The 27281-nt window shown below is 38.6% G+C and overlaps 4 protein-coding genes and 1 long non-coding RNA gene across 7 annotated transcripts; 3 read left to right on the top strand and 2 right to left on the bottom strand.

Moving 5' to 3' along the window:
• The first annotated feature begins 2902 nt into the window (after nt 1-2902).
• LOC143892942 (uncharacterized) lies at nt 2903-8392 on the top strand. Its single transcript, XR_013255659.1, has 2 exons — nt 2903-3096; nt 7638-8392. It is a non-coding gene; the product is annotated as an uncharacterized LOC143892942 (long non-coding RNA).
• Nucleotides 3103-5089, top strand: LOC143892941 (Tetratricopeptide repeat (TPR)-like superfamily protein). Its single transcript, XM_077397861.1, has one exon. It carries the CDS (start codon nt 3147-3149, stop codon nt 4860-4862), a length of 1716 nt encoding a protein of 571 aa, XP_077253976.1. The 5' UTR covers nt 3103-3146; the 3' UTR covers nt 4863-5089.
• Nucleotides 8393-11918: 3526 nt separating the features above from the next.
• Nucleotides 11919-17772, bottom strand: LOC143846476 (putative LRR receptor-like serine/threonine-protein kinase At1g51810). 2 transcript variants are annotated; one of them, XM_077354913.1, is made up of 9 exons: nt 17489-17772; nt 16563-17103; nt 14789-15255; nt 13352-13487; nt 12946-13017; nt 12685-12753; nt 12529-12600; nt 12333-12404; nt 11919-12250 (listed from the first exon to the last, which is right to left on the bottom strand). In XM_077354913.1, exons 1-9 carry the CDS (start codon nt 17562-17564, stop codon nt 12214-12216), a joined length of 1542 nt encoding a protein of 513 aa, XP_077211028.1. In that variant the 5' UTR covers nt 17565-17772; the 3' UTR covers nt 11919-12213. The 2 variants fall into 2 exon arrangements, with proteins under 2 accessions (XP_077211028.1, XP_077211029.1); XM_077354914.1 differs by lacking the exon at nt 11919-12250 and having other exon boundaries at nt 12329-12404.
• Nucleotides 17773-22426: 4654 nt separating this feature from the next.
• LOC143892940 (uncharacterized protein At1g24485-like) lies at nt 22427-26749 on the bottom strand. Of its 2 annotated transcripts, XM_077397860.1 has the most exons (3): nt 26613-26749; nt 25696-26227; nt 22427-24138 (listed from the first exon to the last, which is right to left on the bottom strand). In XM_077397860.1, the coding sequence occupies exons 1-3, from the start codon at nt 26686-26688 to the stop codon at nt 24105-24107; spliced, it is 642 nt and encodes a 213-aa protein (XP_077253975.1). In that variant the 5' UTR covers nt 26689-26749; the 3' UTR covers nt 22427-24104. The 2 variants fall into 2 exon arrangements, with proteins under 2 accessions (XP_077253975.1, XP_077253974.1); XM_077397859.1 differs by having other exon boundaries at nt 22427-26227.
• Nucleotides 22604-25211, top strand: LOC143892939 (pectinesterase-like). The gene is made up of 2 exons (XM_077397858.1): nt 22604-23662; nt 24384-25211. Exons 1-2 carry the CDS (start codon nt 22720-22722, stop codon nt 25073-25075), a joined length of 1635 nt encoding a protein of 544 aa, XP_077253973.1. The 5' UTR covers nt 22604-22719; the 3' UTR covers nt 25076-25211.
• Nucleotides 26750-27281: the final 532 nt, after the last annotated feature.

Raw genomic sequence — 27281 nt, 5'->3', positions numbered from 1 at the left:
GTGCGCGAATGAGAAGTACTTGCGTAGAGTCTCTTTTGCAATTGGTACATAGATGGGCTTCCAAGTTACAAACATAATCTCTTGCAAATGGTGAGGACAGATTGAGATCTCTCTATAGTTGTCTGGGTGAGTCAATAAGTTTATGGTTGCACATGTGCATTAGCCGTATTGATTGAGTCAGGTAGAGTTAGTGAAATTATATCTCATTTAGAGTTTTAGGTACTGTTATTTAAAGCCATAAGCTAGGCTTATTTCTACTTGGGACAATTGTTCAGCAAATGTTGAACAAGCACTTATTCTAAAAGAAGTTCTGCTCAGAAAAAGTATTCTACTATCAAACATGCCCTTTGTTTACTAATGGAGAGAAAGCAAACATATGACAGTGTCACATATTATAATCTATGCCGTAAAAAAGGACAATAAAATCCGTCAGAATCGTGCTTCATAAGATTAATCTGATTGTGTTTGCCTTGCCTGATCATGAATCATAATCGGTACTCCATTTCAATTCTGGGATTTGGTTCAAATAAGGGGTAGGATTAAAACCGAGGTGGAATAGATGAGGAAATTTATGGCACTGTCAGTTTCCCATCCCAGAGTAGGAATTTTGATTCCTCCATAATTAGAATGAGTATTCCCATTTCAATTCGTGATTCCTGTAATCCAAATGTGGGTCCAGGAATGAGGGTGCATTAGGATTGCCGGAATCAGGTGTTTGAATCCTCCGCTTTCACCCTGATTTCTATCATTTATCTCAAAATGAATGTAATTGAAGGAGTGGAAATGATATTGGAGTAGAATTGAAGGTGAAAATTGCCGTGATATATTTCCCGTCCCAATAGGTGGTATTCTGACTCTATCCTAATTGGGAAATTTTTTATTTTTTATATAAATAATATTCCATTCAGCTTTCAAGGGAATGGGAATAGGAAATAGAATAGGATGCCGATTTCTATTCTGACAATCCAAGCGCATTCCCATGTGTTACCCTCATTCCACCAAAAATCTAATTACCCCTTGCTTTTGGTTACAAAAACGTAGAGATGATCTTTGTGGTGAGTGGATCATACAATAACCACCGTCGGTCTATATAGTGGGTACACTCACCATTTGCTAGGCCCCGCGACCCTTTAGAAGTCGAATCAGCACATATACCGAGTTAAGGTATATGCACTGCATTATTCACCATTTTGTCTCTTTTCGTTGGAAGTAATAGTATCGGGCTCCTAAATCAACAATTGGTATCAGTATCAGACTCCAATTTAATTCCAATTCCTTGATGCAGTTTGTTTGCAGGGGTGGAAGTCAGTACAAGAGTAAGTATACGGAAGCACAGAAATCCAACCAACCTGATGCAGGTCGAATGGCTAATTTAATAAGTTGGAGGACTTACTACAAACCGAATTTACTGGCTTAAAAAAAATAACTATGAGCTCTCAGTTGACAGTATTAAGCTAAACAAAATGTCGAAGAACTGATCCTTAAACTTCATTAAGAGATTTAAAGAAGATGCATGGGACCTAATTCAAGTTAACTTTAGGAAACATCCAATGAGCTATTAGTTAAGAGGAATCAATTGATGGGTATTTCAAATTGAATGTATAGCAACTAGCATGTCATTTAATTTGCTCATGAAAATTGGAAGATACAGTCAAGAGGGCGTTTAAATTTTGCATCAAAATTTACCGAGGGAATCAATTGTAATTCCGATTCTAACGTTTGGTACCGTCCAGACTAACTTCGGAATGGAATCAAATTTTCAATAAATATTTCAATCAATAATACTTGTTTTTATTTTTAGTAAAATGTAAAACCAATTCATATTATTATGGCCATAAGGGGATTTGCTAGGACCATCGAAGAAGGCATTTCGTGGATGGGTTGTTCAGCTGTTGCATGTGAGAGCAGCCAGCCAACTTAGATGAATTAGACATGCAATAGCCTAGGGGTGCAAGTTTGGCCCTATCAGCCCTGACCCGCCCTGAGCCCGAACAGGGTCAGGGCTGGATTTTCCAACCCTGAGGGCGGGTCAGGGTTCATTTTTTTAGACTCTGACTCAGGTTGGGTTGGGTTCTAGGTTAATGCCTCGGGTACCCTGACCTGGTCCGACCCTAAGTTTTCTATTATAGAATTGAACCATCTGTGCATGTTTTTTTTGCTAATGTTTTCTATTATCTTGAATTGATGTTTCTTTATATTATTATTATTAATTGTCTCTATTGCCCGTCATGTTGTTGAATTCATGTTGTCTTATTTTGTTCCCTTTCTCTGTTAATTGATCAATTTGTTCTATATGATATGTGGTTGCTTTATTTTTAACACTCTTAACATGTATTTGCACTAGGGTCAATTAGGGTCGGCCCTGCCTAATCAAGGCCAATCAGGACGGACCAGGGCCAGCACTGAGCCCTGTAGGGCGGGCAATGAGTTGAGGTTTTTCAGCCCTAACTCAGGGTCAGGGCGGGTCAGAGCCGAGATAATGGGATCCAGGGTTGGGCTAGGGTTTTGAAAAACACGACCCTGTTGCAGCCCTACAACAGCCCATTTGTGAAATGCCCTCACTAGCAAATGCCCTTTACTAAAATCAGATGAATCGCATTTTCTTGAAAGTAGTGTGCTTTTTAATGGAGTGGACTCGGACCCACCTTTTGTGAGTCGCCCCCTAGGGGTGCAGCTCGGGTTGGGTGGCGTCGGGTTGAGGCCAACTTGAACCTCGACCCGAGGAACCATCTATTCAACCCGAACCCGACCTGATCTAAGTTTCAACCGACGAGACCCAACCCTTTTTCGAACCCGAACACAACCTGACCCAACCCGAGTTTTTAAGCTTAGTAAAAAAAAAACTGATTAAAAATGTCGGGTTTCACTCAGGTCGGGTTGCCCAAGCCGAGCCCGACCCGAACTCAATCGATGTTGGGAAAACCCTAACCCGATCCGACTTTTTTTTACGGGCTGAACCCGACCTGAGTTGCACTAAATGTAACGCCCCGCCCATTTGCCCTACGCGAATATTGCTACGCAGAATTCTCTTTTAAAACATTCGAAGAAGAGAAGCTGTTGCAACCAGTAAGTACACACATCCTTGGAAAGAAACAGGTCAGTGTCGCATCTCCTCCAAATATTTGTCTTTCTTTCTTTCTTTTCAAATGCTTCTGAAAAAATCACATCTCGTCTCAAAATTTTCCACCGCAGCAACCTCTCTCAAATGGCGAAACCAAATCAAACAAAATAATCTCGTTTTCGAAATCTCTACCATCCTTTTACAGAGAAAAAATTGGATCCCTCTTCTCAGAAAATTCAATCTCTCCTCCAATCTCACCCCCAATCTCTTCATCGACATCCTTCATAAAACCAACAACAATGCCGAAATCTCTCTCCATTTCTTCAACTGGACAAAACAAAAATTAGGGTTTAAACCAGATCTCAAATCTTACTGCAAGTTAATTGAAATCCTACTCCAATCCAACCTTCGAGAACCTGCCAAACCTCTCTTGGATGATTCGCTGATGAAATCAAACCCCATATCGATAGTTCTCGATTCGATGGTAAAAATCTGTAGGGATAGTGGTTCTAGATCTCTTGTTCTTAGTTTTTTTCTAGAAAATTACTCGAAAAAAGGTTTAGTTTTTGACGGTCTAGAGATATTTAGAAGAATTAGGGTTTACAGATATCTCCCCTCTCTCCCTGCCTGCAACGCATTGCTTGATGCTTTATGCGTTGCAGATGAGATGAGATTGGCTTGGTGTTTTTACTCTGCCGTTGTTCGCAGTGGAGTTGTATCGGATTCGCTTACTTGGGTCTTACTTGTTAGGGTTCTTTGCAAAGAAGGGAAGCTCGTGAAGGCTGTAAGGTTGTTGAATTCGTTTATTTCGGATGTTGTTGTGTATAATTTGATTATAGATAGTTACTGTAAAATTGGGAGTTTTAAAGTTGCGGTTGATCTCTTGAACGAGATGTATGGGAATAATTTTGAGCCGGGTTTTAGTACCTATAGCTCAATTCTTGATGGAGCTTGTAAATTCAAAGATGTTGGAGTTATTGATTCTATAATGAGAGAGATGATTGACAGGGGATTCCTGCCAAAGATGCCTTTTTCGGATTATGATTTTATAATTCAGAAGCTTTGTGGAATGGGGAAGACATATGCGGTTGAATTCTTCTTTGAGAGATCTCAGGATGAAATGATTAACTTACAAGATGCTTCATATGTGTGTATGCTGAAGGCATTTTCCAATGAAGGAAGGGTGAAGGAATCAATGAGGGTGTATAGAATTATTTTGGAAAGGAAAATTGCTATTAATGTTAGTTGTTATAATGCACTTGTGAGTGTCATTTGCAAGGAAGAACCATCGGAGGAAGTGAATGCATTGTTAAAGGATGTGATCGGCAAGGGTTTTGTTCCTAGTTCTTGTGATCTTTCGAAATATATAGCTGCTCAATGTACTAAAGGTAGATTTCAGGAAGCAGATGATCTTTTGAATGCCATTTTAGAGAAGGGTTTCTTGCCTGACGCCTCTTGTTGTTGCTCGTTGGTAAAGCATTATTGTACTGATGGGCGTGCTGATTTGGCAGTTGTGTTGCATGATAAGATGGAGAAATTGGGAGGAAGTTTAGATGTTACATCTTATAATGTACTTCTTGATAGGCTTTGTATGGAAAGGAGGATTGAAGAAGCAACCTATATATTTGATTGTATGAGAAGAAAAAATATAGTGAGTAGTTCTAGTTTTTCAATTATGATAAGTACACTTTGTCGTGAAAAGGAGATGAGAGAAGCCATGAAAATTCACGATGAAATGGTGAAGAAGGGGCTAAAGCCGGATGAGGCCAATTACAAGCGTCTCATATCTGGATTTGCGTAAACAGCTGCTTGTCTCTTTACTGAATTTTTTTTCAATTATGAAAGGAACACTTTTTTCGTGAACAGGGATGAGAAAGGCCATGGAGATTCATGATGAAATGATGAAGGGGATGGGGCTTGAGGAAGCCAGTTGCTAGTGTCTCATAGCTGGATTACATAAATTGTCCTTGTCTTTACTGATAATGTATATATTGCCCTATGATTTAGTAAAATTTTAACCTTTATCTTCCCCTTAAAGATGTATTGATGCATCTTTCTGTGACAGTCTTGTAGGAAGATGCTCTGCGAGCTTGAATCCATGCCATTGACTTTCTAGTCACATGTGTTTTTTTCTTATCAGCTATTAATATAGCTGAGTCCTGAACATTGGAGCAGTTTTCCATGTATTTTAGTTTTAAGATGTTAATTGAGAAACTTTGGCTAGCGCAGGGTTTATTAAAGTAATGAGCGGCGTTAAAGTAAATGGATATAAACAAAGTTCCTAGGAAGTATGCATGTTTCAAGATAAATTAGAATTGTGGAGCCAAAAATATGTCTATATGAAACTGGAATTTGGATCTCTTATTTCGAAGATCCAGAATTTGAATTGATGTCATTTCATTGATTCCTCATAAAGATTTCATTTCAATTGGAATTTGGTTATTCGAGGTGCACGATGATCCCTGTTATGCATCCATGACTGAATGGTTAAAGCGCCCAACTCATAATTGGAAAATTCTTCCTGCTGGATGCACGCCAACGGGAGCATTCGATAAGTTCATTGGAATTGGCTTTGTATCACTGGAATCTCATCATCCACACATGACGAATTGGTACGGTGACACACAGCCCGTGAAAAAATTATGTCTAATTAGTAATTACAATGGTGGAAGTGGTAGGGAGGCATTGATTATAAACAAAAGGCTAGAACGTTTAGAGGACTTGGGGCTCATTGTATTGTAACTGTGCATCCTTGTCTGCATATGCCGGTTGCAATTTTCGGTTGCGATACCTAAATGAGGCTAGCTTATGTCATCAAATCAAGTATGCGGGCCCTACTACTTGTCTTTGCATTAGAGCATCTCCCACAATCCACAATGTTAAATTATAAAATTGGTCCTAGAGTTGAGATCCAGCTATAAGTAGGGCTGCAACTTGGGTCGACCCGACCCGAAAATAGCTTGGGTTGGGTTCATGTTTCTCGGGTTTCAGGTCGAGCTGGGAGTTCATGTTTCTCAGGTTTCAGGTTGAGCCGGGTCTACGATCCAAAAGCCCACATGAATCTCGGGTTTGAAGGGGCCCAACCCGACCCGACCCGAGTTACTTAAGTTATAGTATGTATTTTTTTTTTCTAAAACTTTGTTACTTTAAAAGTGAAAACTTAAAAGTAAAACTCACGCACGCACACAATCACAGGGACTCTTTCCATCTTCTGTTCGTTTCCCTCCTTTAGCTCTAGGGTTTCAAGTTTCAACTAAATAGTTAATGCACTAAATAGTTTGTTGTTTATCTCATATGAGTTAATCATTTTCATTTGGTAATGCATCAATTTATTCTCTTTGGACTAGTTATTAGTTAATGCACTAAAGAGTTTGCCATGCTTGAGTTTTTCTACTTGAGTTGAGTTGCCTTGCCAAACAAGAGTTTTTCTTAAAAAATTGTGTGAACGTAAAAAAACCCGACCCGACCCAAGATTTATCATGCGTAGGGTCGGGTTTGAGAATCGTGGGTTTTCCGTAAAAAAGCCCGACCCGAGATATTTCTCGGATAGGGTAGGGTTGGGTTCTTCAAAACCCGACCCGCCCGACCTGAGTTGCAGCCCTAGCTAGAAGACCACCTCTCATTCATTACCATACATTAGTAAAATATATTTTTTTTGCATCTAATAATCTTGTTCCTTTATCGCTTCATTATCTTTTGGTTCAACAGCCCATAACTTCCCTTGAAAATTTTGGAGTTTTTCCATTTTTTGAATTTATGTAAAAGTTAAGCGATCTATACATCTTTGGTAGTTGCTCTGCCTTCCACCCAGCACTTTCTCACCCTTGTGATAAAGGTCAACTCTTCCTATAATTTTCATCACAAACTCCAAACACTTCTTTCTATATGGTTATGTGAGCATGGTCTAAGGTTTGATTTGGATGTAGTTGGCGCTAGATCCTTGATAAGTTCAATGCTGTAGGCTGTCGATTTCAGATCAACACTTCACCCTGCAGTATGAATATGACTATCAATAGAATGCTTACTTCACACACAAAATCACAGAGCTTTTACATAAAGGAATATTCAAAATAAAATCAGTGTATCTTTACATTTTGTATAAGATTATGTATACCTAGTTTCTTGCATTGAAGAGGTGTAATACCTTAAAAGAAGGCATTCACAAGTTATACTTTTGAGAAGATTTGAAGAGTGGAAGGGCGCCGTTCTTAAATCCCTTGGAGCGTAAAAGCTTGTAAAAGGGCTTGCATCCGGCCATCTTAAGGAGGATTGCAATAGTGGAATCCCTAAAGAGATCTTCTCGTAAAAGCATGTTTGCTGTTTTATTTGGACTATTTTTAAAGTTCATGTTTAGGGGGTTACTCCATTGGCTCAAGTTTCATGCTTTTGAAGTTTGAGGGCAGCAACATGCATCTTTTATTTTTCCTATTAATATCCCCTTGAAACAATGGTTTATTAAGGATATTACTGTGAAATGGAGGAAGAATATCTTTCGATGTGTTCGTGGCTTGACAATTAAATCCTTGTTTACGACTACCAATAACAATACTTATATGGCTTGTCTTGGTGTGTGCAGCAGCCATGGCAATGACATGGAAGAAAATCCTCTCCAACAGATCAACTACTCTCTTACCGCCACATTCGTTTCTCGGGTTCCCCAGATTCTTCTCCAAATCCAACCCATCCTACATAGTGAAGGTGGGAATTCCAGAATTCCTGAACGGAGTCGGAAGAGGCGTCGAAACCCACGTCGTAAAGCTCGAGACTGAGATTGAAGACTTTCAGAAGCTGCTTGTCACCAGGACTCTCAAGCTTAAGAAACTCGGCATCCCCTGCAAACACAGGAAATTGATTCTGAAGTACACCCACAAGTACAGGTTGGGGTTGTGGAGGCCTCGTGATGATCTAATGAAACCTCAGTCCGCTTAGCTCTTGGCACAATCCAACATATGGCTGAAACCTGTAGTCTTATTTGGCTTTGACTACTTGCCATTTATCTCAGGTAAACTATTTATGTTGCTATGATCTATCTGAAAAAGTACAGGACATAAATAATAAAATGGCCTGTCTTAAAGATGGTCTACTGTGCCCAATGACACCACCTACAATTGCTCATCTTTTCAAAGTTATAGATAAGCAGTGTTAGTGGAGTTGTATTGAATGAGAATTCTCTGCTTCAAATGAGTACCAAAAGTTTTAACTAGTTCATGTATTACTGAAATTGTTTGGTTCAGAAGTAAATGAAGGGAAATTGTTTGCTATTCGTTAAACACTTGTATAATGCTTTCACTAGATTCTCTATGGTACCGTCGGAAATTATTTTCTTTTCTAGATGGCGATAAGAGTTTTGAATTGTTACCTTAGATTGTATGATCGTGGTTTCAAGCTTGCTGAATCATGTTGCTACCAGTGCAAAAATAGAAGTGAAGGGCATTTCTGTTGCACACCGAAGTTGTAGGTGATAATTCACACCATCCAGTGAAGCATCTAACCAAAAAAATTCTTTCTTCTTCCAATATTTCCATCTTCCCATTCATTCCCGGTGGACCCTTCTTCCCCTAATAACTTCTATTCCACCAATGTGCAAATCATCGCAAAATTTTGGTGAGTACCCAGTATCTTGTGAGGTGTCTAATATCACAAATACAACGACGAATTCGTTGTCTATATTGTACAGATAACAACTATAGGATGATATGTTTTGTTTGGACCCGAGGACATGACGAGGTTTGTTAAAGTCTGTGTAGATGGTATTATCGAATGGAAGAAATGATGATTGATGTATGAGATGTCGTTTGAGAATTAATACATGGAGAGGAGTAGACAGAGTGAGACTCCAGATCTTTCGCATGTGAGGTTGGCACATGTTGGATATAAGAATCTCCATGTGATGAAAAAGCATGGCTTGTGAAAGTACTTCTTGAGGTGAAGTTCCAATCAAACATCATGTCCCCATTATGTCAATTTGGGAAGGCACCCATGTTACCGTTGTTCGCAACAAATTTCACATACATGAAAAAGATAATCATACACATAAAATGCATTGACATCAAATTTCCCTCTCGTGAAAAGAGGTTTCATTAATTTTGGTAGGGATCGTACACTTCCGGCTTTATTGGCCGTTAATTACATTTCTTGAAGAAAGAAAATACCTCTAATTATTCATCAAGAGGTTCCCTATCTAAATACAACTTTTAATTAATTATCCTCCAGAAAGATTTGATTTTTGTTAACAGATCTTCTCGGATGAAATTTCTTTGCCTTGGGGACTTTCTTCATCTTCTCAAACTTTCTTCATTTTCCTTTTGGGAGGTGTCATTTTTCTCGTCTTTCTCCTCTAAGAGAAAGGTCTTCTCCCTTTATGGAGTCTCTAGAAAGAGATCCTAAAGGGACCTTTAGAGTCTCTGGAAAGAGATTATAAAGGGATTTTCTTCTTTCTTCCGAAGGAGAAATGTCTTCTTTGTTTTGGGAAAACCGTCATATTTATCTTTTGAGGGAAAACTGCCGCCTTTATCTTTTGGGGGGAAACCGCTGTCTTTATCATCTTTCTCCCAGAAGAGAAAGGCCTTCTCCATTTAGGGAGTCTCTGGGAAGAGATCCTAAAGATACCTTTAGAAAGTCCTTGGAAGAGACTCTAAATGAATTTTCTTCATCCTTCTCATGAAAAATAAAGGTCTTCTTTCTTTTGAGGAAACCGCTGTCTTTATCTTTTGGGAGGAAACCACCGTCTTTATCATTTTTCTCCCGGAAGAGAAATGTCTTTTCCCTTTGGGGTGTATCTGGAAGAGATTCTAAAGGGACCTTTAAAAAGTCCCTGGAAGAGATTGGAAGAGACTCTGAAGGGATTTTCTTCATTATTCTCATGAAAGGGAAAGGTCTTCTTCCCCGAAGAAAATCTGCAAAAGAAACTAACTAGAAAAGTGTAGGCACTAAAACAATGGACTGGGGATATCATTGCCAGAAAAGAGAAAAAGATAGAAGGGAACTTGCTTATCCACCACAAAGACAAACACCTTTGCTTTTATTTCCTCGCGCAATAGAATACAGAGGGTAAATGAGTTGCAACATTCCATCTCTACCCTTACTATAAGGGCTCTAGTCTTGTAGACAGGATGTGTAAAATCAAACATAGTGGGGGCAAAATATGTCATTTTGTAAAAAAAGATATGTTCGGCATTCTGAACAATGGATCTAATCACATAAACCAGCCAGAAGTGGGGCCCAGATGCCAAGTTAGTGTTTCTTAGGGAGGATCATAGAAATGACTTCTTGTAAGCATTTTCCTTGTAACTATCAGTGCATTCTATGTTGTGCGGCTGAGGAGTCAATCGATCATTTATTTATACACTGTTCGTATTCGAACTGTATATGGAATGCAATATTTCGATCCTTTGGACTCCTTTGGGTTATGCAGAAGGATATATCGGATGTTTTACTAAATTGGTGGGGTGCCTTCCACGAATGTCTGGGTGAATCATTAAGGAAAGCCCTACCATTTGCAATCATATGGCATGTTTGGAAGGAACGGAATAACATAATCTTTTCTTATAAAGCTAGGCATTAGAAACATATTGCCCTTGAAATAAAATTATCTCTCATTGCTTGGGCAAGGCGAATGGAAATCTATCATATCCAACTAGGCTTGCCTTAGAAACTGGAATGTGGTGCTGTTCGAAAGAAAGCCTTGGAATTTAATTACTCCGCAATGGGTAGCTCCAGGGGAGGGATGGTTAAAATTAAATTTTGATGGCAGTTCATTAGGGAATCTAGGCCCCGCTGGCTTTGGTGGTCTAATTCGAGGAGGACTATAATGTCGTATTCAGGATCTGCGGGGACATGTAATGCAAATGAGACCGAGGCGAGGGGACTTCTCTTTGGTCTTCGCTGGTATGCTAATAATAATTTAGGTCCGCTGATTGTGGAAGGGGACTCCTCGAATGTTGTTGGTTGGGCCGGAAACCAAGGAGGAGGGCCATGGAGATTAAACCACATCATTGACAGGATTCGGGATCTTGTTCGTAGTCTTCATCCTCAACTTGTTCACCGGAGGAGAATGGCCAACTCTTCAGCGGATGCACTGGCCAAAGAGGGTGTCTCTGCAATGGGAACGAATGTAATTTATTTTAATTCTCTAGATCCTCTGTAGGCATTTTGTGCCGAATTCCTGATTGTGCTTGATGTAATGGGACATCTAGTCCCTCATTTTAGATTAATAAAATTATCGTTAATTTTCAAAAAAAAAAAAAAACTATCACTGTTTAAAAACTCTGAGTGAGTCATCCTTTCACCCGAGTCAACTCAGTTTTATCTTGGATTGGGTTCTCATTTGAACTTGAGTTTGACGCTACCAGTCTAAAAGAAACTCCCTTGACTTACCCTGGTTAATGAAAATTGACAGTGCCAATAAAAGACTCGTTCAAGTCTTACCTTTGGCGGGGTTCTCATTTGGGTTAGCCTTTAAACATGTGTGGCAATTTCTTTTGTTGCAATGTCCTTGGTTACCAAAATTCATGTTTATGACCAAACTAAATACTGTGCTTTTTGCACCCTGCATGAAGTTCATACTCATGCCACATTTTTCCCACCATCAATCTGATGTATATGATGATAACCGATGTTGATCTCGCAGGTCACAACGTTGTTCCAAATTGCTTTGTTTGTGTGGTTTTTAATTGTTAAAAATTTGATGTACTTTTTCTAACCATTCGCAATGCAAGATTGGCCAATCACTATAATTTGGGCTATTTCCTATTCATGTGGTGCCCACCAGATATGTTTGAGACCTTGTGGTACCACTCCAGATAATCAGAAGCTTTGTTGATTGATATAGAAACAACAAACGAAATATAATTGTGTCACATTTTCATCATTTCATTCATATAACGGATATACAGGAAGTATATATTTGATAGAATATATTATATATAGAAAGACGGAAAATGAAAACATTCCATTCTACCCATCCCGAATCCAAATCAACAATAAAATGGGGCCTAGGAAGACCCTATCTTAATTGCAACTGAGTGCTCCAATGTCCAGTTTGCCGCTCTCATGAGGCCAACTTACACTTCCGAGGGTAGAATACTCCCCATTTCCCTAATCGTTTTTCTGATGATTTTTTTGCTCCTCTCACCCTTCTCACCATTTTGTATTCATGTATCTCCTGTAATATGGTTCCCAGGAGAAACCCTGATACACAAGAAGAAAAATCAGCAACCAAGGAAACAGATTATGTTGGGAAGGGGAACAGAAAATCGGGTTTTGGACTTACTGAATGATTATCCCACTTCTCTTCTTGAGATCATCTGGAACGTCTCCCTCGAGATTGTTGTTTTGGAGATATCTGTGAGACAAATTAGGAAGACCCACATGCAAAATGAGAGTGAGATACCAAGTTACCAACTACTTTCTATGGAAGTGGCTCTTCTATCATCTCATGATCAAAAGGAAAATGTGTAAGAACTTACAGTTCCCTTAGGTTGTTGAGTTGCCCCAGTGACTCAGGGATCTTACCACTGAACTTGTTGTCCTCCAAATGCCTTGCATACAAGAAGCAAAGATAAAAAAGATGTCAAATAAAACTAACATGGCATTTGAAGTAAAGCTATTTAAGAGGAGCTTACAGTGAAGAGAGTACTGTCAAATGGCTCAAATCTGGAATGGAACCTGAGAGCTTGTTCCCACCCAACCAACTGTGGTCATCACCAATAACAATATCTCAGCTGAGATGGGTTTGGACTGAAATTTTAACCAGCACTAGTATTACCAGTTTAGTGAGTTTAACCGAGTTGACCCATGTGACTCAGTTCATATGACAGTTCAAACCTACTAATTTTTGTATTTTTGTTGTTTAGAAGTTTGGTTCATCCAATAAGTATGCTTACATGTTAGATAGTGCGGTCAAATTGGCTATTTTGGGCGACAACGACCCAGAGAGGCCAAAGCTGGTTAGGTTCCTGCAGCAAGTTCAGCAAAAAACAGCTCATTATACACAGTAGATGAGAGAATCACAGAAAAAAAAGTAGTATTTACATAACATTTTAAGTCGACCTTATAAATAACATAGTTCTAGAATTTATCACTGTTTAAAAACTTCCCGAGTCAATTTTGGTTTGGCTCTACCAAGTCAATAGAAAGCACCTCTGACCTGGCCGACTCACTTAAAAATTGAGGTGCCCGACTCAGCTTTCCTTTTACCGAGTTCGTATCTGAGTACGAGTTTTCAAGCATTGGAATTTACCAAAGACATACTACAATAGTCTATTATGCAGGCAGAAATTTTATACTCACAGAGAGACTACTCGTACATGGCTGCCTTGGGAACATGTCACCCCTGTCCATGACCTGTTACGGGGTAAACAGGGATCTCCACTCCAATCAGCAGGGGGGTTGTTCAAGCTTCTTGATACTTCTTCCATGGCATTCACTGTAAAGGAAGCAGAAAAAACTCCAATTTAAATCAGTGTATTGGTCAATGTGTAAAGTATCAAAGATTAGGTTGAGTGCAAGGAGACTCCTCAGAAGCAAAAAACGAAACATGGATTTGAATTGTGATGAATTGATAGTAGAGAGATTCAGGAACAAATTCAAACTACACTATTTGGAACTTATGGACATCTAGATAGAGTCTTACAAGGACTGGAGCTTTCTGATCTTCATTTGCTTTGGGGTAACCAGAGGTTTGTGATATTGCCAAGGGTAGAAGAGAGCTCTAAGCAAGACTTCTTCTTGTAGAGGTGAAAAGACTTTCAAAAATCCAAATAGAAATGGTAGGTAAAGGGACGAAGTGGGTTTTCAGAATTATGGTGATATTGTTCCAAGAAAGGATGAATTAGCACTAATATCTTGTAGAAAAGGCTAATTTACACATTCCATGTTCTTACTTCCCTTCCAATTTCTGTACTGTGGTTAAATTAGGTGATTCATTTACTGTAGGTAAAAGACAGGACTTAATGCCTAACTGTGGCTGTTCACCACAAGGACAGAAATCCTTGGATTAGCTGTTCAGGCGATTAGATATTCTTTTTTCATAAGTTAATTTGAAATTATAGTGTACTGTCCACAAATTTTGTTCTACTTTTCCTTTATCTAATTTGAAATTATATTGTGTACTGTCCACCAATTTTGTTATACTGATCCTTTATCCAAGAACAAAGGTCGATATGGACAGAAGATAGCATGTATGTCCATGGATATTATAAACCCCCAGCTTGCTATCCCCATAGAGAATAGCTCAATTAGGAGAATTATATGATATTTACGGGTCCACATACAGAGGCCCATCTCTATGCTTGCCTGGAAAATGTACAAAGATCTGAAACCGTAGCCCGGCCCGCCTTGGATGGCTATTTCCTTCAACCCATTTTTAATGGAGCCCACATTTAAAGTTGTGTTAATCAATGTACACATTTGCTCCTTTTTATCTCAGAGTAGCATATGTGGTTCCATATACGACCCACACATCACATGATTCCTCTATCCTTTTTCCGGCTATACTGTTCTCCATGGTGATATAAACCCTTGGATAAGCTATTCTTGGGTCTATTTATCTTACTTTGTTAATTTTATATTGAAATTATCTTGTCCATTCACTAATTTTGTTCTGGTAATATTTTATCTAATAAAGTCGACTTGAACTGTGGATACCAAGTCTATCCAAGGATAAAATAAACCCGGGCTTTCTATCCCCACAGAGAACAATCCTTTGTGTTTAAGAAATGTAGCTACCATCTCTAGTAACAGTCTTTCCACCAAGAGGCAATAACTGAAAGATCTCGCCGGCATTGATGACAGGTCCGACCGGTGATCCAGCTTGAGGAGTCAAAGTGATTTCAGTCTGCCCTGATAGAGGCCAACGCGTCCCATAGACTGTGACGCCGGTGGTCGAAACATTGAGACTCTTGTAGAAATTCTTCCCATTTATGGAAACATCGAGCACTCTCCAACTATACGGGCTTGGAGTTCGATTGTCTTGGAAGTAGAGAGAAATGTAGTAATTGGTAGTAGGGAGCGCCATCGGTGGCCACTGCACGTGGAGTGTCTTGCCTCGGCTCGTCGTCAAAGCGCTATCGATCACCCTTACCGGTGGGAGGTTCCAAAATTCCGATGAAGATACATTGGAATGGCAGCTAACTGATGGGTAGTCATTGTCTCTGAATGGTTGCCAATACCGGTTGAAGGGATCATCTGGAAAGCTAGTTTCAAAATTCTCATAGTTAGTTAGTCACTATTAGAGGCAAAAAACTTGGAAAGCAACTCTCCAAAAACTACCCAATTTAGAAAATTGTGTCTAAAAATTATTTGCAACAAAAAAATTTGTTTTCCTTTTCATTTCTTCATGATATTAGGAAACACATGTAGTTTTATAAAATTATATTAACAAAATTGAATTCATGAATAATTCAGTGAGGCGGGAAATCATTGGGAATAGTTAGAGAAAAAATTCAGAAGCACACATTTTTTTTTAATGGGGGCGAGGTTTCTGAGCTATAGCTCAGATAGCTTATCTGAGCAAGCTACTATGAATACACCATCTGCCATGTTGTTTGACTCATCCAACCCATTCATTCCATAGAACCTGACATAGATAGGGTCTTCCCAACAAACCATCTCCATACAATCATCCTAACCATTCGATCTGTAGAAGCACAAAATGAACCCATTTTCTAGACGTCCATTTTAAACCTCCACAAATCTGTTGGGTATATAATAGGCAACAAACTAGGTATTCCAAACTAGATACCTTGGGTGTAATGCTTTAAGCATCCTTGCTTAAACCCTAATACACTAACAAAATCAACTCTTACCATGATCCTATGGAGATGATTTCTTAGGGACACCCTATTTGTGTTAGGTCCTATACAATCAACATATAACATAACCCAAACAACATAGCTACATACCCTATTTATATAAGCTTGCTCAGATAAGCTATCAGAGGTATCGCTGAGAAACCTTGATTTGTATTTTAATATATACACGAAGTATAAGTATGACTACTACTACTACTACTATTACTACCATTCATTTTTTCTAAGACAATAAAAAGCATGCAAGACTAAGATAATTTGAGCAATATATGGTTCCATAATGACATATTCCAATCACTCTACTTAGACAGTATAACCATTTTATCTATGTCCTATGTATAAGTTTACCAGCGCCATTTTTACGGACGGATTAAGAGGTTATACCGACAGATTTTAAGAATTTTATCGGAGATTTTGACTGCCGATAAAACCCAATTTTCTTTAGTGCAAATTCATGTCCTCCAAATGGATGGTCAAGATTGTCTGTTTAGTTTGATTTTCAAGCTATGACATTTCCATGTAAGGGCACATCCGATGAATGGTTGTAATCATGCTGAATTCATGTGGGTATGTCCAAATCATTTTTTAAAGAAAAGAAACCCATGAGTGGGTGAAATGCTGAGAAAGTGGGTGCAACTATCATTTCCCTACAAGTAAATGAACAAAAGAAGTACAAAAAAGAATTTGCATACCTCACTGTTTTGCCATTGTAGCCAAAGCTATGGCGAGCGACAGTGCTAAGCGCATATTTGGTAAAATCAGTAGAGTTATACATGGAATCCTCCAAATACTCCAATTCCAGAGCAGAAATAAATGGGCTTGATTTTGTTTGCTCATTCCTCGCCAAACAAACACTTAGCTGCTTCCCTCCAGCAGCCACAATGATCTCATAGTAGGACGTGAGACCCTTCGAATAATTCTCAGAAGTGTTAACAGTGCTCCACTTGCTCCCTTCTATGATCTGATCAAACACTGGTGGCTCCTTTCCACCATCGAAACCTCCATAGTAATACGTAGTTCGCACGAGATATTTCCCTCCTTTGATCACAGGGATCGTGTAGCAATACTTCCGTGCGGTTTCTTCGGGGAAGAACCTCAGAGAAGCGAGAATGGGAATCAAGCCTTGCGTATCGAGTGTCGTCATGTTCCCGACGCTGATGAAGCCATCGTCCATTATCCATTTGATGCTTGCCTCGGTGGTTTCGTTAGACGCCCCACAATTTATGTGAAATCCTATGGAATTATGTGTTTATGAAGATCACAGAAGAACAAAACAAGAAAAATTAGAGGGAAAGAGAAATGGAAATAGATAAAATATTCTCTTAAAACGATCAAAATATAGAAATCACATGATGGACTTAAGAACACTAAATATTATTAAAACCTCATAAATTTAAAATGTACATTTTTTTGAATGGCAAATTTAAATTAAAATGTACACTAAGACTGTAAGATCGCAATAGTTGGTTTTTCTCCTTTGGGTGTCATAAAAAAAACTAAAAAATTAAATGGATGTGAGTAACATAACAAGAACAAGAAGAAAAAGGAAGAAAGAATGGAAATGTTAAATGTTTTTTTTTTTAAAACTTTGTGGGGGGACCTTTTGATATTAATTTACCTATAGGAGCAGGCAATGCATGGATAGTAAAGAGAGGGAAGCTAACTAGCAATAAGAGAAAGATGGAGAGCGACATGACAGGAGGGCAAGGGAGGAACCCCCAACTCTGAAATTAATGGAAAATGGGGTTTTGTTTGTTTGTAGGTTGATGAGATTAAGGAGGAAGAAACGGTAGGGAGTAAGAGAGGGTGTTTCAGGGTCTACACATGGAGGGCTCTGGTTGAAGATAGAGTTTAATGGATGGCCAAGGAATACATGGGTTGACCAAGTCAAACCGTGATGTGGGTCGTGTTGGGTTGAGAGATGGATGATTTTCGTTTGGTTCGGTTCCATTTTAAGATAACAAAAGGCCATATGTTCGGTTCCATATCATTATTCTTTTCGTTTTTTTTAATGTCTTTTAATTCTTAAGCTTTGCTTTTTTCTTTTTCTTGTTTTCATTGTTCATTTTATAAGGTTTCAATTCTATTTTGAATAGGGGTGGGTTTTTTTATTACATAGGCATGTAATTTTCGTTCATCGTTGTATGTTTCATACAACATAGCAGCTAAAAGAAGCAAGCATGAGTCGAATCACTCCATAAGCTTTTAAAACAAAGTATTAAACTTTAGCCTGATCATTCCCCCTCACATGTGACCCCTCTTTTTAGGGTTGGCCTACATATGGCACATGCAGCCCCTCTTTTGGGTTGACCATTACATGTGGATTTTAATATCAATGAATTTTGAACCTAGGCAATATGCTCTGATACCATGTGAAAAAACCAATTACTCCAAAAGTTTAAGCCATTGGAGATGGCCTTATTTAATCTTTTATACTTATAACTCAACCCTGGCCGATCCATTGGTTGCTACTTCAATTGGATATACATAGGATGTCATGTTGAAAATTTTAGAAATCTAAGCAGATTTTGTTTGCTTTCTATCCCAATACATTCGACTAGATCATCCTTTATTCGATCTATACACCTCCAAAATAAAAACTAAATCACACAAAGATGTGAAACAAAGGTTGCCTCATGATGAAATACCATCTCCCATTAGAATCTCCATCAAACTTTCAAAACTTCATTGTTCTTGATTGGTTTCGCTTACAATTGCTCCAACCACGGTTCTGATGTCACTTTGTTGTAATTATCCATTTGGCTTTACACGATCTATATGGTGCATACACAATGAAAATAATTAACAAATCATAAACCATATAACGAAGACACGAGTTTACGTGTCTCAACAAGATTGTCTGCATCAGGTTGTAAATAATGAAGTTTTGAAAGTTTATGATTTGTTAATTATTTTATCATGAGGCAAACTTTGTTTCACATCTTTGTGTGATTTAGTTTTTATGGTGCATACACAATGAAAATAATTAACAAATCATAAACCATATAACGAAGACACGAGTTTACGTGTCTCAACAAGATTGTCTGCATCAGGGGGTTGAGCCTCTAGCTCGTCGAAGGTTCAACCCCAGCATAATTACCAAAAAAGATAAAATTCAAGCATTCTCACTTCTAAGAGAAAACCCTAGCTGCCTCTCTTCTCCAGCACATAAAAAGCTCTCTCTACTCTTCATGGCACAACAATTTGTTTTACAACTGACGTTTCCTAAATATAACCGTCTCTCTCTCTCTTCGAGTCTACCTAATCTCATTCTTTGAGAAACGGTCGAGACTTTCTTCTCTTTCCTAATGTTATTAACAAATTACAAGAAGAGTGGAAACATCATTTCCTTTTCCAAACGAATACTGCTAAGGAGACTGGCTGCCTAACTGAGAGTGGAATCGAACAAATACAGACATGCCACATGGTACAGGGAGGGGTAGTTTTGCCATTTTGAGAACAGAAGAAAAAAAAAAGGAGGAAGTTGTTGTTAATGTGTGAAATGGCTATTTGTTGGGTTCTATTGTCATTCCAAAAAAAACTTAGGCTCTCTTCACTTGCGTTCCCGGGAAAGCAAATCCCTGGAAAACAGCCTCTTTTTATCTTGACAAGACAGAATTCTGGTGTTCACTTGCTTTCCTGAGAAAGTAACAAGCGTAGGTAGAAAATGTCAAATAATGACATGGAAATTGCCAAAAAATGATGTGGAAATGTCTCTTTTCTCACAAGTGTGGGAAACCAAATCCCACTATTTTGGTCGGATTTGCTTTCCCGAGAAAACTAGTGAAAAAGGGTGGGCAAGCAGTTTCTCAAGAAACCTTTTCCTACATAGTTCCTGCGCACGTGTACAGGCGCGGTAAACCTTTTCCTACACGATTTCCTTGGATTTCTTTTTCTAATGCCACGTGAGATTCCCGGGAAACCTTTTCTTTTCCTTTCCCGAGAAAAAAAGTTAACAGAGCCTTAAATGGCAATTAAATACTAAAAGACAAGAAAATGAGTATCAAAACATAGTTGTGCACTTGTGTTGAAATCATTTCCCTAAATTAAGGGATCAAAACAGGGCATGTGCCTGCATTGTCGTTTCCTTTTGTCTTTCTTTGAAACCAGAAGATGATGATAAGGCACTTACTTCTAGAAAAGAAACAAAACGTGGGGCGCAAAAGCTAAAGGAGGGGTGGAAAAGCTGAAAAGAGGATGAAAAATATAATTGGGTTTTGCTAACGAGTGCCCTCGTTAAGGAGCATTTAAAGCACCTATTTTCATGTACCTCCACTTTTATCCTCAAAACACATTTATTATTAGAGAACCGTTTCCCACAATTTCATTTCTATTACGAGAAAATAACAAGAATACCCCTATGTCATAAAAGATAATAGCCAAAGTACCTTAACCCATTTTTCATGAGATTGAAATATTTTATTATTTTATATTATATAAGTTTATTTTTGTCATTTTCATGAGATAGTGTATTTGGTTCATAGGATCGATGATCCTAACCTTCCAATCTATGCATTTTTTTTTATTCCTCAAATCAAAGGGTTAAGATCATTCTATGGAGAAGATTTTACGGGCCCACACTATCTACATTAGGGCCCAACAAATGAATGGTTCGATCACCCACCCAAACAATGTCGGCACACGTATTTTTTTCATTTGTTGGGGGTGTGCCCAAAAAATAATTTTCAATCCTAACCCCGATCTATGTAGTTTTTTTATATTGCGGTATCCATTTTAAACCTTCTCAAATCAAAGGGTTAAGATCATTCTATGGAGAAAATTTTATTAGAGAATAAAATAGATCTGAATTAGAGCATAAAATCCGGGCCCAACAAAATGAATGGTTGGATCACCAAAAAAATGCGGCCACCGGTATTTTTTTCGGGTTGCACGTAAGTGCAGAGCCGTCCACCATGTAAATTGTCTTGCATTAGATAGGTCTTTTTTATTATTTTCTATGAGATATAAGTGTATTGGTCATTTTTTATGAGTGAGTGGTACTTTGATCATTTTCTATGAGATACGATCTTTTTATTTTCCATGATATATGAGTTTTTTTTTTTTTTCGAAGAAATAGGTGTATTTAACACTTTCTATGAGATATAAGTATTTTTGTCATTTTTCATGAGATTTAAGTAGGGATATTTTCGTTATCTTTATGAGATAAGGATATTCTTGTTATTTTGTCATGGTGGGGGTATTTTTGTAGAAACCAAACCCAAGCCTCTTTTGTTGAAATTGTAATTATGGAAATAAAATCTCGACTACAATCATTGCTCCAGTAATAAATGTGTCTGAGGATATATGCGTGGGGTGCATGAAAATAGGTGCTTTAAATGCTCCTTAACGAGTGCCCTCATTTCTGTTATGCTGGATTTCATGATGACTTAAGAAGCGCAGGTATCATTTCCCTTGGCTCTATTTGGTTAGATGAGATTTTAGTGGATGTAGTAGTCAACAAGGAGGTGACAAGGGTGGGATATGTGTAGACTTGTCGGAGAAGATTAGAGGGAATTTTGGGGAATTTTGGTAGTGTGTTTGGTTAGATGTCAAAGCATGTGGGAGAATGGAGGGGTGTCATTAACAAAATAAATAGTGTAAGAGAGAGAAAGAGAGAAAAAAGTACTGATTACACATGGCATTTCATATTCTACTCTTCTACCCTCTAAAATTTACCAAAAACAAGGTTTGGCATTGGAAAAGTAGGGGGGACAATCCTGCCACATAGGCGCCACCTAAGCAAAAAGCTAATAATGATGTCTCTTCCATGTCTAGTAGTCCAATGGGATTTGAGCTAAAAAATGACAACCAAACAACATTTGGTATTTCATATTCCTAGAAATGCTCAGCCATCTTCCCTACTTTTTGCAACCAAACAGAGCGTTATTATAACATAAGAGTGTGAAAAATGCTTGCTGGTGGATTTCATGATGACTTATGACCTATCCATAGCTTGAAGATATTTAGAAAGGGAGTTTTTAAGATATTTAGAAAGGAAGTTTTTAACTTTTTATATGATGAAAGGCCTTAGGAAGCAGTATTGGAGATCTCATCCTTGATATTTGATCCAACAGCAGCTCACTTTTTGCGTCAAAATCTGAGCTGCTGTTGGATCAAAATATCAAGGATGAGACGTGTATCTCGTACTCCAATACTGCTTTGAACGGCTCTTCATCATATAAAAACTCTTTAGAAAGGTTTAAATGACACCACTTGCTCTCCTATTCATCAGAGAACATAATCACGTGAAAAAAAAAACAAATAGCAAGATGTCCATGGAAGGCTAGAGTCAAGCCTCCATATTAGAAAAACAAAACAAGCCATAAACAAGGGAAATGATATCAACACTCACATGTTTTAATAAGAGGCGATCAAGGGTTTAGTACTTTAAGGGCTGTCAGAAGTATATTACAGTTTTCAAAAAGCTCTTTCAAGCCCTTGGAACCTTGCAAAGACAAGAGACTTGAGCGACTCTTATCATAACATGTGAGTGTTGATATCATTTCCCATAAACAACTCCATATAGATGGAGAAAATCATAGAGTTCACATGTTCGTTCAGACTATTATATAGAAATTATTCCATTTCAGAATATAATGCACAAATGCTGAAGCTAATCCATGGAACCTAGCAAAGTAAAATAATTGGAATATAATACATAAATGCGGAAGGAAATCCTTGGAACCTAGCAAAGTAAAATAATTGAATTACAGAAAGGATATTACCAAAACTCTCTCTCTCTCTCTCACACAGACACACATGCACACACACACACACATGGAGTGCTCCCACCTCTATATAAGGCCAGTGGAATGATGGTTTTGTTGTAAGACAGCATCCACTTGCATCATGGCAACAATAGATCAACCCCTCCTTGGCTTTCCCAAGAGGAAGATCTCTTCTTGCAAAACCCTCTTTGTTACACTTTCATTAGCCACAGTCTTATGCCTAAGTGCTCTTGTAGCTATCCATGTTACCACCAAGAACCACTTACATATATGTGCCCACGCCCGTAATCCTGTTTCATGCCTTTCCATCATCTCCAAAGAGGCCACAATTAGACTCGTACCAATTAGTGAAGTTGAACTCCTCCAAGTCTTATTAAAAAGGTCTATGACCCACATTAACACTGCTGCCCAAGTTTCCGACAGCATCCGGCGCCGGATCAACGACCCGAAACAGGATTCGGGCTTAGTCGATTGTATGGAGATGATGGATCTTTCACAAGATCGGTTGGGAGAGTCGATATTGGCTCTAGATTACTCTTTAACGGTTGGATCGCACGCTAACACGCATACATGGCTTAGTGCTGTGCTCACCAATCATGTCACTTGTTTGGATGGGCTTCAAGGTGCACCCAAACTAGTGATGAAGGCCCAGCTTGAGAATTTGATAGAATTGGCAAGCACCTCCCTTGCTCTTCTAAATCATATCTCGCCGTCCGATTCAAAAGAAGTATTCCGGCCGTTGAACGGGAAATTCCCCTCGTGGTTAATGGCCAAGGACCGGAAACTTCTTCAATCTCCGGCAAATGCCATCAATGCTAATGTTGTTGTGGCACAAGATGGGAGTGGGAATTACAAGTCTGTACAAGCAGCAGTTACAGCGGCGCCGGATAACAGTAAGTCACGATATGTGATTTATATTAAGAAGGGGACTTATAAGGAGAAGGTTGAGGTAGGGAAAAGCAAGAAGAATCTAATGCTAACTGGTGATGGGATGGGTTCTACCATCATAACAGGCAGCCTCAATGTGGTAGATGGAGCCACAACCTTCAATTCTGCAACAGTAGGTATGGAATATGAAATTTTTTTGGACATTGATATTTGAAATAGTATATAATGTTGGGGTGAATTCATGGCTTTCACTTACTAAAAAAAAGTAAAAAAAAAATCGACTCGGACTTGAGTCAACTCGAAACGTAAGAGGCGACTCGATAAAAACTCAAATATAAATACATATTTTTCGTACGCATGACTATATACATTGTCCAGTATCTGTTGTAGTTGAAATCTCAAATCTTAGATACTAAGTCCTATGTTCAGCATTAAAGTTTTGTTTTTCATTTTTTCTACAGCTATCAACTCCCTTTTACCTTGGCCACGTTCTTATTCGACTCCTCATTTTACCTTACAAAGTCAATCAAAATTCCTTTGACACTCTCAAGTTATGAATGCATAAAGTGAGTACTCAGCCGCGTCTACGGAGTACTCAACCGCATTGTACCGAGTTAATTAGGTTTTGCTTTGGCCGCATTTTGACCCACATCTGCATTTTGAAACCCTCAGTCAGTCAGTCATTTCATTTGCAAGCCAGTAAACTCGGTCATGTTCTCATAATATTTTTCTAAAATAATTCAAGGGTTTTATTTGTTGGTGATGTAGCTACATATTTCTATGCAAGCTAACTAGATTCGTTAGCTAGCCGAATCAACTCAGATGAGTTTTATTTGACTCGACGAGTTTTAGCCCTATCTATAGTAATTGATGTTGTTTTCTTTGTTTGCAACTCAGCTGCGGTCGGAGATGGTTTCATTGCACAAGATATCTGGTTTCAGAACACGGCAGGGCCAGAGAAGCACCAAGCGGTGGCACTCCGAGTCGGAGCCGACATGTCGGTCATAAACCGGTGCAAAATCGACGCCTACCAAGACACTCTCTACACCCACTCTCTGCGTCAATTCTACAGAGACTCTACTATTACCGGCACCGTAGATTTCATATTTGGAGATGCGGCCGTAGTGTTCCAAAAATGCAATCTCATTGCTCGAAAGCCGATGAGCAATCAACAAAACCTTGTGACAGCTCAAGGCCGAACCGATCCGAACCAGAACACTGGGACTTCAATTCAGGACTGCCAAATAACTCCGAGCTCCGATTTGGCTCCGGTGAAGGCGAGTTTCCCGACGTATCTAGGCCGTCCGTGGAAGGAGTACTCGCGAACGGTTGTTATGCAATCGTATATTGGTGATCATATTAATTCTGCGGGTTGGATGGCATGGAGTGGGGATTTTGCATTGAAGACTTTGTATTACGGGGAGTATTTGAACCGTGGACCGGGTGCTGGGACGAGTGGGCGAGTTAAATGGGCTGGTTATCGGGTGATTAAGGATCCGAATGAGGCGAAGAAATTCACAGTGGGGTCTTTGATACAAGGTGGGTCATGGCTGACGGGTACGGGAGTGACTTTTACAGAAGGACTCTGAATCTCTCAAACTGCAGAGGGAATGTGTGTGTGTAGATCTTTATCGTGTCATGTGGCTACTCATAACATCCTTAGTGGAGAAATAAGTGGCAGGCTTTCTATTATGCTTTATATTGAGAGGAATGAGTTTCGCTTCTTTTTTTCATGTCAATTTATGTGTGTGCCTGTGTGGTGTTTGGAATGTTAGAGATGACTCCCTTATGGTAGTCCATATTGACACTGATTGAATTAATCCATATTAGGGTCCTATACTGGGTATCTGCCAGTATAAGTTTACCAGCACCATTTTTACGGGCGGATTAAGAGATTACACCGACAGATTTTAAGACTTTTATCGGAGATTTTAACTGCCGATAAAACCCAATTTTCTTTAGTGCAAATTCATGTCCTCCAAATGGATGGTCAAGATTGTCTGTTTAGTTTGATTTTCAAGCTATGACATTTCCATGTAAGGGCACGTCTGATGAATGGTTGTAATCATGCTCAATTCATGTGGGTATGTCCAGATCATTTTTTTTAGAAAAGAAAACCATGAGTGGGTGAAATGCTGAGAAAGTGGGTGCAAATATCATTTCCCTACAAGTAAATGAACAAAAGAAGTACAAAAAAGAATTTCCATACCTCACTGTCTTGCCATTGTAGCCAAAGCTATGGCGAGCGACAGTGCTAAGCGCATATTTGGTGAAATCAGTAGAGTTATACATGGAATCCTCCAATTCCAGAGCAGAAGTAAATGGGCTTGATTTTGTTTGCTCATTCCTCGCCAAACAAACACTTAGCTGCTTCCCTCTAGCAGCCACAATGATCTCATAGTAGGAAGTGAGACCCTTCGAATAATTCTCAGACGTGTTAACAGTGCTCCACTTGCTCCCTTCTATGATCTGATCAAACACTGGTGGCTCCTTTCCACCATCGAAACCTCCATAGTAATACGTAGTTCGCACGAGATATTTCCCTCCTTTGATCACAGGGATCGTGTAGCAATACTTCCGCGCGGTTTCGTCGGGGAAGAACCTCAGAGAAGCGAGAATTGGAATCAAGCCTCGCGTATCGAGTGTCGTCATGTTCCCGACGCTGATGAAGCCATCGTCCATTATCCATTTGATGCTTCCCTCGGTGGTTTCGTTAGATGCCCCACAATTTATGTGAAATCCTATGGAATTATGTGTTTATGAAGATCACACAAGAACAAAACAAGAAAAATTAGAGGGACAGAGAAATAGAAATGGATAAAATATTCTCTTAAAAAGATCAAAATATAGAATGCACATGATGGACTTAAGAACACTAAATATTATTAAAACCCCATAAATTTAAAATGTACATTTTTTTAATGTTAAATTTAAATTAAAATGTACACTAAGAATGCAAGATCGCAATAGTTGGTTTTTCTCCTTTGGGTGTCATTAAGAAAAAACTATAAAATTAAATGGATGTGAGTAACATAACAAGAACAAGAAGAGAAAGGAAGAAAGAATGGAAATGTTAAATGTTTTTTTTTTTTAACTTTGTGGGGGGACCTTTTGATATTAATTTACCTATAGGAGCAGGCAATGCATGGATAGTAAAGAGAGGGAAGCTAACTAGCCATAAGAGAAAGATGGAGAGCGACATGACAGGAGGGCAAAGGAGGAACCCCCAACTCTGAAATTAATGGAAAATGGGGTTTTGTTTGTTTGTAGGTTGATGAGATTAAGGAGGAAGAAACGGTAGGGAGTAATAGAGGGTGTTTCAGGGTCTACACGTGGAGGGCTCTAGTTGAAGATAGAGTTTAATGAATGGCAAAGGAATACATGGGTTGACCAAGTCAAACCATGATGTGGGTCGTGTTGTTTTGGCCTTTTGGGTTGAGAGATGGATGATTTTCCTAGGGGTGGCCAACCGGTTCGGTTCTCGGTCCCTTTTTTTCGGTTCTCGGTTCTCGGTTCCATGAACCATAAGAACCGAACCGAACCGTAGTACACAGTAGAACCGAACCGAACATAATCGGTTCGGTCCGGTTAATTATTAATTATAATTTATAAAAACTTTTAATTAAAGTTATAATATAAGTTACTTTCTTATTATAATAATAGTATTAACTATTACTTATTAATATTATAAGTAATTTATATTATTAAGTATATGTATAATAGAAATATAAAAATATTATATATATATATATATATATATATATATATATATATATATATATATATATTCAAAGT

Source organism: Tasmannia lanceolata, unplaced genomic scaffold (assembly GCF_043159265.1).
Source record: "Tasmannia lanceolata isolate RefF3 unplaced genomic scaffold, GAP_Taslan_0.1 ptg000015l, whole genome shotgun sequence".
NCBI classification, from domain to species: domain Eukaryota; kingdom Viridiplantae; phylum Streptophyta; class Magnoliopsida; order Canellales; family Winteraceae; genus Tasmannia; species Tasmannia lanceolata.
This window is presented reverse-complemented; position numbering and strand designations above follow the sequence as displayed.